Below are 12,181 nucleotides of genomic sequence, written 5' to 3'. Positions count from 1 at the left end.
CACGTCCTCTGGCCCCGCCCTGACAACCTGTCCGTCTCTCTGACAGGAAGCAGTTCCTGAGGAAGAAGGCGGCTGCGCTGATGATCCAGAAGCACTGGAGAGGACACCAGGGCCGCAAGATCTACCGAGTGGTCAGTCCCGAGGCCGCCGGCCCCCCGGGTTACGGTGGAGCTGGCGTTAGATATAGAGTGCTGTCTGCTCACCCGTGTAGTGGGTCACTAGTGTGTCCATGACAGGGGTCTAACCTTCCTAAGTCACTTTGGATGGAAGAGACTCAGGAAGCTAAATGACTCCACACCAGAAGGGCGTTCACTGCATGCATGACTTGTATACGTGTGTCTCTGTGTATGTTTAGGCATGCATGGCCAATATTCACTACCATTAATGCCTGTATCAAAACCCGTTATACCCCGTTTCATTGATACTTCTCTGTAAGGGAGGGGGGGCAGTTGGGGGTAAACTGTCTCTTTGTTATTACCTTGTTTCACAGAATGTCTCAATTTCACTTTATGTGTTAGGTGTCCTGTATATATATAAAAAAACAAAAAAACAGTTGAATTCAGAGTTGTAGGGTTGAATAAACAGTCAAGTGAAAGTGAAAGAAGGAGGTTCACTGAGCGGTAATCCTCGGTAACCCTCCCCCTCCACCCTCCAGGTCCAGATCGGTCTGACCCGTCTGCAGGCCCGCGTGCGCTCTCGCCAGATGCAGCACAAGTACCAGAAGAAGAGGGAGGCGGCCACCGTGCTCCAGGCCCGGGTCCGCGGCATCAACGCCCGGAAGGAGTGGCGGCGCCAGAAGGCGGCGGTGGTGCTGCTGCAGGCCTACACCCGGGGGGCGCTGGCCCGCCGCGCCGTCAGGAAGATGAAGACAGACGTACGCTGGTCCCGCCGTCGCCTCCTACTAAAACCATTTGTTTAAGAACTTAGCTTTAAGTGCCCTCAGGGCAATTTGGCACTTAAAACTAAGTTCTTAACGAGCATTGCTACTTAAACTAATGTTCGGTGGGCAGTTTAGCACTTAAAACAAAGTTCTTAAGCTAGCCTGGCTACTTAAGCTATTGTTCTGAGGGCAAATTAGTACCTAAAGCTTGTTTTTAGTTCTTAAACTAACCTGGCTACTCACTATATCGTTCTGGAGATAATGTAGCACTCAAAGTCGAGTTTGTAAACCAAGTGGCCAGGTGAACTGTTATTAATGGTTGCTATGGTCGTAGCATTGCAACAACAAGCCTTATTATGAGTGTCATGATTCGTAAATTGTTTGTTCTTAACATATTGTTTGTTCGTTAAGAAGGCTCATTTTAAGGACTCCGTTCCCCCCCCCCCCCCCTCCAGGGGTTCCTCTCGGCTGCGGAGCGCCGGGCGGAGGAGCTGGCCTCCCTGGAGCGCCAGCGGCGTCTGAACGAGGCCCTGAGGAGGCAGCGCGAGGCAGACGCCAAGGCCCAGGACAACCCCCTCAGCGACCACGAGATGGTCGACTACATGTTCCAGTTCCTCCCCCCGGCCGGGGGTGACCAGGAGGGACAGGGCCCCGACGGCTTCAAGGTCAGGGTTGGTCCGTTGTGGGGGTCAGGGGGGCCCACGCCCAGACAGAAGGTTCTGGGGGTGGACCCCTCGGCCTGTCGGTCCCCCTGTCTGTGGGACGTGCTTTCATGGTGAATGGACCGCATTTACACAGCGATAAATGCAGTGAACGGGTGAATAATAAATGAATGGGTGAACGTTAGTTATATAGTTAGCGCTTTAAGTGGCCACTGGTTAGAAAGGTTCGAACTTCTAACCACTAAAAGCGCAGACAATATTGCCTGACATGGGGAGGAGGTGCAAGGGGATGTCTCAGCTCTGTCACGGAGCCTTCTGCATGGCGCCTTCTGCATGGCATCAGGGATTAGGATGTCCCCGAAATAAAGTTGCTCTTTGAGGATGGAGATATGAAGATATGTGATTGATATAAAGATTCCTCCTGAGACGGACTGTAAGATGTTCCAGAGTCACCGACGCGTTAAACATCTCCATCCCGTGGTTGAACTACGTAGAGACGGTTTGATGTTCAGAGGGTCAGTTAGAGATCTCCATTTTGTTGAACTAGAGACGGTTAGATGTTCCATGAGGTGGACCCAGCGCCGGCGAGATGTTCAGCCCCCCTCGTGCGTCTCCTCTAGGACCTGGAGCAGCGGCGGATGGTCCCTGAGACGGTGGACCTGGACGAGCTGCCCATGGAGGAGCAGGAGCTCTCGTCGGACGAGGAGGACGACCTGGACGAGTACTCCTTCTCCAAGTTCGCCTCCATGTCCTTCCAGGGCGCGGCCACGGCCACGCACGTCCGCCACCGCCTGGCCCAGCCGCTGATCCACCACGAGGACGAGGGAGACGTACAGGTACACGCAAGCACACACACAAAGACACACAAACATATACGCACACACACATAAACACACAAACATATACGCACCCACACAAAAACACACAAACATATACGCACACACACAAAAACACACAAACCTATACACACTCACTCACGCACACGTACTCACTTACTCACTCACTCACTCACTCACAAGTACACACTCACTCTCACACGTACACACTCACTCACTCACTCACTCACTCACTCACTCACTCACTCACACGTACACACTCACTCTCACACGTACTCACTCACTCACTCACTCACACGTACACACTCAATCCCTCACACGTACACACTCACTCGCTCATTCACTCAATCACACGTACACACTCACTAACTCACTCATTCACACGTACACACTCACTAACTCACTCATTCACACGTACACACACACACACACCACCTCAACCAAGTCCAGGTACACACCCCTCCCCCAGTGTAGCTCTACCTGAGCCCCTCCAGCCCTCTGCTATCCAGCTGTGTGTCCCCCCCAGGCCTCCCTGACGGTGTGGTGGATCATCCTGAGGTTCATGGGGGACCTCCCGGAGCCCAAGCAGAGGGTAAACCCCCTGGCCCCGGGGGGCGCGGGCTCCAGGGGGGCCAACGCCCTGCCCCAAGACCTGGCCTCAAGGAACGACCGGCGCCTCAGTCACATGGTGGGCCTGGACCAGGTGGGTGAGGTCACCTCCTGTCCCACAGGAAACAGGAAATCAAGCTGATGTTCTGATGATTCTGTGCGATGTCTCTTAAGGGATTCAAATGCACTTTGTTAAGAGACCGTTAGGCACTACTTAAAAATAGTTGTTTTGGTCTTCTAAATGTACAGATACAATTGGTAATCCATCCCATCCTTTTATCCGAAGTATGAGTTAAAGTTACGCTCAGAACAGGAACAAAGCAGCTCTGGGGATAATAAAAGCAATGCTTTACTTGGATGCATTTACATTTACCTTGAGGGCTTTTAGCAGACGCTTTTATCCAAAGCGATTTACAATAAATACATTTGTCAGAAGAACGAGAAACAACAATATATCGCCGTCGGTACAGTAAGGATGTTCATAGAACCAAGTGCAAAACACTAACAACCACTAGGTTAACCCATTCCCTGGATGCAACAAAGATAGCTAGCATAATATGCTAAACGATGCTAAGTACTATTTTTAAGTGCAAGGACGTACAACATACTGTAAGTGTGTAAGATGGGTGAGGGGGCGTTTGGGGGTTAAGGCTATGAAGAGTCCAGGTGACCTCTGAACAGGATGCTTGATCTCCCCCTGATCCTCCCTCACCCCTCTCTCTCCCTCTCTCCCTCTCACCCAGCGAGTGTTGAGGGGTAAGAAGGACGGAAAGCCCTCGCCCGTCGCCGAGGAGTCGTCGGCGGCGGCCGGCCGGAAGACCTCCATCTTCACCGACATGATGTCCCGGAACAGGAAGGCCTCCACGGCCCCCAGCGAGGTGGTCACCGGCGGGAAGGTCTCGGAGGGCGTGCCCCGCGTCAGGAAGGGCTCCATGTTCACCGACCTGATGACGCGCAACAAGAAGGTCGGCGCCATCCCGGAGAACATGGTCGCGGACGCGACCGACGGCGCCGCCCAGTCAGAGGGGGTGAGCTGCCGGTGGAGCCGTTTGATCGGGTTGTTAGAGTGAGCCGAGGAGGACGGAAATAGCTGCTACGATAGCCGTTAGCTGCTACGTTAGCCGTTAGCTGCTATGTTGGTCATTAGCTGCTACGTTAGCTGTTACCTGCTTTGTTAACCGTTAGCTGCTACGTTAGCCGTTAGCTGAATTTTTCTTCCCGCCATTTTTGTTTTGTGTATGCCTGATTGTTAAATTCTAGTGGTTTTAAAGGTACAATATCTCATTTCTGCCGCAAGGGGGCTGTAAACCAACAACTTACATTGAGTCACATTAATTTAAGTTGTTTCATTTAATTCTTATGAAAGTACTACATGTAACGAAAGCTAACATATCGTCAATTTGCTCATAGTAAGCTTGATCAATGTTGTCCATTAGTCACTTTTCATAGCAGTAAAAAAAAAAATGTAATCGTTGCGCCTGATTGGCTCAAAAGAGTGTCAGGTAATGTCACAATCGTGGTTAGTATGATCGGTTTTCTATCCGAAATCACTGCAGTACCCCATGTTGCACCACAGATGGTACTGTTGAGAGCTGAGAGTTCAGTGTTCGCTGGCCCTAACCCCTAACTCCTGACCTTCCTCTACAGTCGGACAGCAGCGTGGCCCTGTCCAATGAAATGATGGCGGTGGATTCGACCTCACTGGAACGACCAATGACGGCCCTCGAGAAGCTCCACATCATCGTGGGATACGCCATCGTCCGCCGGGACCTCAGGTGACGGACGGCTCCGGTTTTCCCGCCTCCATAAGACGTCTTTGGTTGGGAGTTTTTCCAACGTTTCTGTTGTTCCATGTTCTCCTCAGGGATGAGATCTACTGCCAGATCTGCAAACAGCTGGAGGGGAACAACAACAAGAACAGCTACTACCGAGGATGGATCCTCCTGTCCCTCTGCCTGGGCATCTTCCCCCCCACCGAAAAATTCATCAAGGTACCCCCAACTCACCTTCATCAAGCTCTCAATCTTCTTCCCCATCTTCATCACCATGAAGAGGGTCCTGCATTCGCTTGACATCGTCTAGTGTGCTCAACACAGAACATGCATAGGAAATCTCAATTCCTAGGCATGTTGTGAGGACGTTGATTTTTAAATACATTCACACATGCGTGTATATTTTCTTTCTACACCTCATTGTCTAAATATATGTTATTACATGTTTTAATTCAAAACAAAAAACATGGTTTTAATTTGTATTGCCGCCTTTTGACGCTGTCCGAGCAGTCTTACCCCCTGAACCGTTTGTGATACTTCAACCTCGTACCTCCACATAAGTAAAGGGGTTCTAACGGTTGTATTTCTATGTTTGCGTCCTCAGTACCTGCAGAGCTTCATCCGCTCCGGGCCGGGCGGCTACGGGCCGTATTGCGTCGAGCGCCTGAAACGGACCGCCTCGAATGGGGTCCGCGGGGAGCCCCCCAGCTGGCTGGAGCTCCAGGTGGGTAGGGGGGGACACCCGGGTGTAATGGATTACATTAGAGAGTAATAGATTACATCAGAGAGTAATAGATTACATCAGAGAGTAATAGAGTACATTAGAGAGTAATGATTACATTAGTCGAGTAATGGATTACATTAGAGAGTAACGGATTACATTAGGGAGTAATGGATTACATAAAAGAGTAATTTAGTACATTCGAGAGTATAGATTACATCAGAGAGTAATGGGTTACATCAGAGAGTAATGGATTACATCAGAGTAATGGGTTACATCAGAGGGTAATGGATTACATTAAAGGGTAATGGATTACATTAAAGAGTAATAGATAACATCAGAGTATATTGTTGTGGCAGTCGGGAGCCACAACCACTCTCTAAATTCCTCATTCCTCCGCCCGTTGCTAGGCAACCAAGACCAAGAAGCGCATGACGGTGACTCTGACCCTGATGGACGGCCGCACCATCAGCGTGCCCGTGGACTCCGCCTCCACCTCCGGTGAGATCTGCCAGATGTTGTCCCAGAAGGTCCAGCTGAAGGACTCGTTTGGCTTCTCGGTGTATGTGGCTCTCTACGAGAAGGTGAGTGCCTGTCTGGAGTTCTGGAATCCCACCATGGGCTCACATTGTCATCACTCTGCCGTATTTTCTTCTGAGATCTTCAGAAGAACAGTGTAGTGTGTGCGTGTTCTCAGATTAATCTCTGTTCTCCTCATCCTGACGTTCTCCTCTCCTCTCTCCTGACGTTCTCCTCTCCTCATCCTGACGTCCTCCTCTCCTCTCTCCTGACGTTATCCTCCTCTGTCCTGACGTTCTCCTCATCATGACGTTCTTCTCATCCTGACGTTCTCCTCTCTCCTCCTCTCCTCATCCTGACGTTCTCCTCCTCTCCTCTCCTCTCCTCATCCTGACATTCTCCTCCTCTCTCCTCATCCTGACGTTCTCCTCCTCCTCTCCCCTCTCCTGACGTTCTCCTCCTCTCTCCTCCTCTCCTCATCCTGACGTTCTCCTCCTCTTTCCTCCTCTCTCCTCATCCTGACCTTCTCCCCTCTCCTCAGGTGTGGGCACTGGGCAGTGGCCGGGAGCACGTGATGGACGCCATCTCTCAGTGCGAGCAGGAAGTGAGGCGTAAGGGCGGGCAGGAGCAGCACGCGCCCTGGCGCCTCTACTTCCGCAAGGAGGTGTTCGCGCCGTGGCACAACTGCAAAGACGACGCCGTCAGCACGGAGCTCATCTACCGGCAGGTCATCCGCGGCCTCAAGTTTGGAGAGTACCAGTGCAGGAAGGTGAGCGCATCGGTCTGGGCTGCCCAGAGTGCCGGAGAACGGATCTGACTCTCAGGCCAGGGGTTCTGTGTTCAATCCCCACTGTCTTAAGTCTGCCTGGAGGCATCCTTCAGCAAGATGAACCCTCACCTCTAGCTACCTGTGCTATCGATTCTCTGCTCCACTCCCTCCTCCTCCTCCTCCTCCTCCTCCTCCTCCTCCTCCTCCTCCTCCTCCTCACCATCTCCTGAATGCTCGTCCAAACTGGCACAAAATGTAGTGCTAAAAAAAGTGTATATTCCTAATTCAACATATCATGTAATATCCAACAGAAATCGACTAGTTTGCCATTAAAGATGTTTTTCTCCCTCAACTTGTTATCAAGTGTAGGCTGGTGTGCATAAAATCGGACTATTATATTATTGTATACATTATTATTACTGCATTGAAGGAAAACATCTAAAGTACAGATGTTATTCTAGCTCTATTTATCCAATCAGACCCTGAGGGCTCAGCACCAGTAGGGCCCGCCTCCTTTAGGCCCCTCCCACCCGGTCCCCTCTGACCCGTCTCCCCGCCCCCCCCCAGGAGGATGACTACGTGGAGCTGACCACCAAGCACCTGTACATCCAGCACGGCCGGGCCGGTGCGGCGGAGCAGGTGAAGGCCGCCGTCCAGGACGCCATCAGCAGCTCCCTGCTGGAGGCCAAGCCCGAGGACAAGTGGATCCAGATGGTCAACACCGCCCACACCCAGGTCGGTCTCAGGAGCACACGGCACGCACGTCCGGCCGCGGCCACAGCGCCCCCCCGGGGTGCTGTGGCGAGGGGTGGTGGTACTGCGGGGCGGTTTTCTGGGGCTGTTGACTGAATTTTGTTGAATCAAAAAAAATACATAGATTCTCGCAAAAGTCCGAAATCATATCACTTGCCTTATCTTGGCAGATTTGTGACTTAATACATAATGATGAAGGATACAGCCAGTGCATCCTTCTTATCACGGTGGGCCCCTAGTGAGAATGGACCTCCTGACCCTAGCAATGTTATGGCCTTGCACCACCAGATGAGCTACACAGGCCATCACTCACGCATCACTATCAAACAACAGGGCTTCTATGAGGGTCAGACCAGAAGAGCATGTCTGCGTGGTTCTGGCCTTCAGGGCTTGTATAACCTCACACAGGAGACCAGGTTTCATGTGTTCATGTCTGTGTTGTTCTGGCCTTCAGGGCTTGTATAACCTCACACCAGGAGACCAGGGTTCATGTGTTCATGTCTGTGTTGTTCTGGTCTTCAGGGCTTGTATAACATCAGACCAGGAGACCAGGGTTCATGTGTTCATGTCTGTGTTGCTCTGGTCTTCAGGGCTTGTATAACATCACACCAGGAGACCAGGGTTCATGTGTTCATGTCTGTGTTGTTCTGGTCTTCATAAAATCAGGCCAGGAGACCAGGTTTCATGGGTTTATGTGTTCATATCTGTGTTCTTCTGGTCTTCAGGGCTTGTATAAGGCTGGGGATGAGAATGCCATGAAGACCGATGTGGTGGAGTACGCCCGCAAGAACTGGCCCATGTTCTTCTCCAGGTTCTTCGAGGTGGTCAAGGTCTCGGGTAGGACGATGTCATTTTCGATGAGTACTTTGATCGTTCACAGACTTGTAAACCTCTTTGGACACCAGCGTAAACTAGGTGACAAAATACATACTGTAAATACATGTCAAAGCGTCACATTACAACGTCAAAATGGCCGTCTCGCATGAAAGTGGACCGTTACTCGTCTGACCCACTCAGGCCCGGCGCTGGCTAAGAGCCGCTTCATCGTGGCCATCAACTGGACGGGGATCACCTTCCTGGACGAGAGGGAGCGGCGGCTGGTGGAGCTGAGCTACCCCGAGGTCACCGGGGTCAACACCGTCAGGTGGGAGGAGCCTCAGGGTGTGGTCAGCACCGTCAGGTGGGAGGGGCCTAAGAGTTTGAACACGTCAGGTGGGAGGGGTCTAAGTGTTTGGTGAACACCGTCAGGTGGGAGGAGCCCAAGTGTTTGGTGAACACCGTCAGGTGGGAGGAGCCTAAGAGTTTGAACACCGTCTGGTGGGAGGAGCCTAAGTGTTTGAACACCGTCTGGTGGGAGGAGCCTAAGTGTTTGAACACTGTCTGGTGGGAGGAGCCTAAACACTGTCTGGTGGGAGGAGCCTAAGTGTGACAAAGGGACCAGGGATGCTAATTCCTCCGGCCATTCTGTGGTTGCCTCATGACCTCTGACCCGTCCTGTGTCCTGACCAGGGACCCTAAGTCGTCGGCCCAGTCGGTGTGCCTGCTGACCTGTGACCTCCTGACCTCTGATCTCTGACCCCTCCTTTGTCCTGACCAGGGACCCTAAGTCGTCGGCCCAGTCGGTGTGCCTGCTGACGCTGCGCGGGGACTTCACGCTGAGCGGGGCGATGACGGAGGACCTGGCCGCCCTGGTGCTGGTGTTCCTGGCCGGGCTCCGGGAGCGCTCCCAGTACGGCGTCGCCCTGAAGGACGCCAGCAGCCCCGGTACGCCCCCCCCCCCCCCCCCCCCCCCCCCCCCCCCGCGCTGCTGCTGCGGTTACACCTCGGGGGTTTAAACCAGTTTAGTTAGGATAACACTTTGGTTTACAACAGTTTACTTTAAACTAGTTTACTTATGATACAAGTTACATTTACACCTCTGTAGTTTAAACCAGTTTCGTTATGATACCACTTTGGTTTACACCAGTTTAGTTTAAACCAGTTTAGTTTATAAAAGGACTTTGGTTTAGACCACTTTAGTTTCTAATATGTGTTTAAAAAGTTTGATTTACACCTCTGTAGTTCAAAACTGTTTAGTTCAAAATATTAGGTTTGTGTACACCAGTTTAGTTTAAAACAGTCATCTCAGTTTACACCTCTTTAGTTTATGGTAGTTTAGTTCATGTTCCTATAAACAGGGGTTTACTAATCCAGTTTAGTTTACATTTGTTTATACCAGTTTATACGTGTTTATCTAATTTCTGTTTATTCCAGTTTAGACTCATTTATTTGAAACCAGTTTAATTTACACCAGTTTAGTTTACAGCAGTTTAGACAGCCTTGTTATCGATCTGGATTAACCGGTGGGGTTCCCGCTGTCTGCAGACGACGCGACGCTGCTGAGCTTCAAGAAGGGCGAGCTCCTGGAGCTGCTGAAGGACAAGGAGTTCTCCCTGGAGCGCGGCTGGCTGAAGGCCCGCAACGACCGCACGGGCAAGAGCGGCGCCGTCCCTGCCGAGGCCCTCCTCATCCTGCCCACGCTCAGCAAGCCCACCAACCAAGTCATGGTACCACACCTCTACCTATCCTACCAGAACCATCTACCTACCGCTAACACCATAACAATCACGGAACCACCCCTGTAACTACCCTACCAGAACCATCTACCCACCGCTAACACCATAACTATCACAGAACAACACAGGTACCTACTATAACTATTATAGAACCATAGGTCAAGCTACTGCTGATACCATAACTATTATAGAACCACAAGTTTACCTACTATAACTATTATAGAACCACAAGTCGACCTATTATAACTATTATCGAACCACACGTCTACCTACTATAACTATTATCGAACCACACGTCTACCTACTATAACTATTATAGAACATCACGCCTACCTACTGCTAATACCATAACTATTATAGATTTGCCAACATCTAACATCGATACTACTAATACCATGAATGTTATAGATCTACTATCCTCTAACTATCTCTAATACCATAACTATTAATTTAGGTCATATTACGTACCATAGATGTGATGAATAGTTTCATCAGTCTAACCATGAGCGGTACCATAAAACATGTACCCTAAATGTTGTCTAGGTTGTGATGATGCTATTGGGGGGCACGATGATGAAGAACCTTTTAAATGTCTGTGTGTGTTGGTGGTGATAAAGAGCAGTTTGGATGTGTGTGTGTTGGTTGTGGTGATGATGGTGACGCTGATGAAGATGATGATGTTAATGAAGATGATGACTATGAGGATGATGATGATGGTGTGTGTGCTTTGCAGAACTTGCTGAACCTGTCTCCAGACCAGAGGAAGAGTGCGATCCAGCAGACGGGCACCACAGAGAAGGTCACCCTCACCTCCCTGAAGGAGTTCTCCATCGAGTACTTCAGGTCTGGCCGTCTCACCGTCTGTTTGTCTGCCTGTCTGTCTGACCGACAGCCTGTCTGTCACTCTGGTCTCCCTGTGTGTGTGTGTCTGTCTGACCGCCTCTTTCCCTCTCTGGACTCACTGCGTGTCTGTCTGACTGTCTGCCACTCCATGTCTCACTGCCTGTCTGTCTGTCTTTCCGTCGGTGTGTCTGAGCGTCTGTCTGACATTGCAGTCCGTCCCTGAAACCCCCCTGGACTCGCTGTGTGTCTGCCTGACTGTCTGTCTGTCTGACTGTCTGTCTGCCACTCCCTCCTCTCCAGGCAGCCCACCAAGGACGTGAACCGCCAGGTGATGTCTAAGAACGCGGGCCCGGAGCGCCTGTGGGTCCACTCCCGGGAGCCGCTGAGGCTGCCCCTCCTCCGCAGGCTGGCCAACAACGCGGACCACAGCACCAAGGCCTGCCTGGCCTTCACCTATATCCTCCCCGTGCCGGCCACGCCTGCCCCCCGGGCTGGGGAATGGGTTCCGTCTTATTGTGTCCTAACCTCAGCCCAGAGGTTCTGGGTTCGATCCCCCACGTCTAAAGTCTACCTGTATGCATCCCAGAGCAGGTTGACCCCTGACCCCTACCTGACGGTGGACATCCCGCAGCAAGATGACGTTTGTGTAGTAAAGAGTGTATGACATGTACCGTGTGTGATATGCAGGTTCAAGGTTCTCCGATAGAGCTTGTAGGTGTTGCTCGGTGACAGACTCGGATGTCCGGTTTTAATTCAATACCGTATGTTACGTTTTTGTGTGCAGAGCTTAGCGATATGGATAAAGTTCCCCAAGTCCCGCAGTCAGTATGACAGTATTATTTAGGCTGATGCTCGGGCAGTACAAATTAACGTATGTCTCTAGGATAACTATCAGCAGTGATTGTAGGCTCTGACAGCTGTCACTCACAGTAGTAGTAACATCACCATCATCATCGTCGTCTTTACTGTTGTGACCCCTTGACTGCTGCTCACCGATCCTCAAGTACATGGGTGACTACCCCACCAAGCAGAGCCAGAGCTCCCTGGAGCTCACCGACCAGATCTTTGGAGCGGCCACCCAGAACGAAGCGCTCCGGGACGAGATCTACTGCCAGATCATGAAGCAGATGACCAGCAACAACAACCGGTAGAGACCCTGTACTACCCACTGTTACCCCCTCCTACCCACTGTTACCCCAATCTACTCACTGTTACCCCCTCCTACTCACTGTTACCCCAATCTACTCGCTGTTACCCCCTCC

General features: G+C 51.3%; 1 protein-coding gene across 1 annotated transcript in view; it reads left to right on the top strand.

Annotated features, from left to right (window-relative positions):
- The window catches only part of myo7ba (myosin VIIBa), a 31,885-nt gene that overhangs the window by 11,627 nt on the left and 8,077 nt on the right, over nt 1–12,181 (top strand). Inside the window, exons 20-38 of the mRNA XM_030372187.1 lie at nt 47–131; nt 656–874; nt 1,336–1,545; nt 2,163–2,378; nt 2,905–3,081; nt 3,731–4,015; nt 4,635–4,762; nt 4,852–4,978; nt 5,364–5,483; nt 5,891–6,064; nt 6,541–6,768; nt 7,336–7,503; nt 8,247–8,358; nt 8,539–8,665; nt 9,119–9,285; nt 9,886–10,067; nt 10,810–10,919; nt 11,220–11,374; nt 11,913–12,066. Of these exons, the coding sequence (XP_030228047.1) occupies nt 47–131; nt 656–874; nt 1,336–1,545; nt 2,163–2,378; nt 2,905–3,081; nt 3,731–4,015; nt 4,635–4,762; nt 4,852–4,978; nt 5,364–5,483; nt 5,891–6,064; nt 6,541–6,768; nt 7,336–7,503; nt 8,247–8,358; nt 8,539–8,665; nt 9,119–9,285; nt 9,886–10,067; nt 10,810–10,919; nt 11,220–11,374; nt 11,913–12,066 (3,144 nt within the window). The remainder of the gene's footprint in view (nt 1–46; nt 132–655; nt 875–1,335; nt 1,546–2,162; nt 2,379–2,904; nt 3,082–3,730; nt 4,016–4,634; nt 4,763–4,851; nt 4,979–5,363; nt 5,484–5,890; nt 6,065–6,540; nt 6,769–7,335; nt 7,504–8,246; nt 8,359–8,538; nt 8,666–9,118; nt 9,286–9,885; nt 10,068–10,809; nt 10,920–11,219; nt 11,375–11,912; nt 12,067–12,181) is intronic.

Source organism: Gadus morhua, chromosome 12 (genome assembly GCF_902167405.1).
Source record: "Gadus morhua chromosome 12, gadMor3.0, whole genome shotgun sequence".
Taxonomy (NCBI): domain Eukaryota; kingdom Metazoa; phylum Chordata; class Actinopteri; order Gadiformes; family Gadidae; genus Gadus; species Gadus morhua.
The sequence above is the reverse complement of the archived record's forward strand: the minus strand, read 5'-3'. Positions and strand labels throughout refer to the sequence as shown.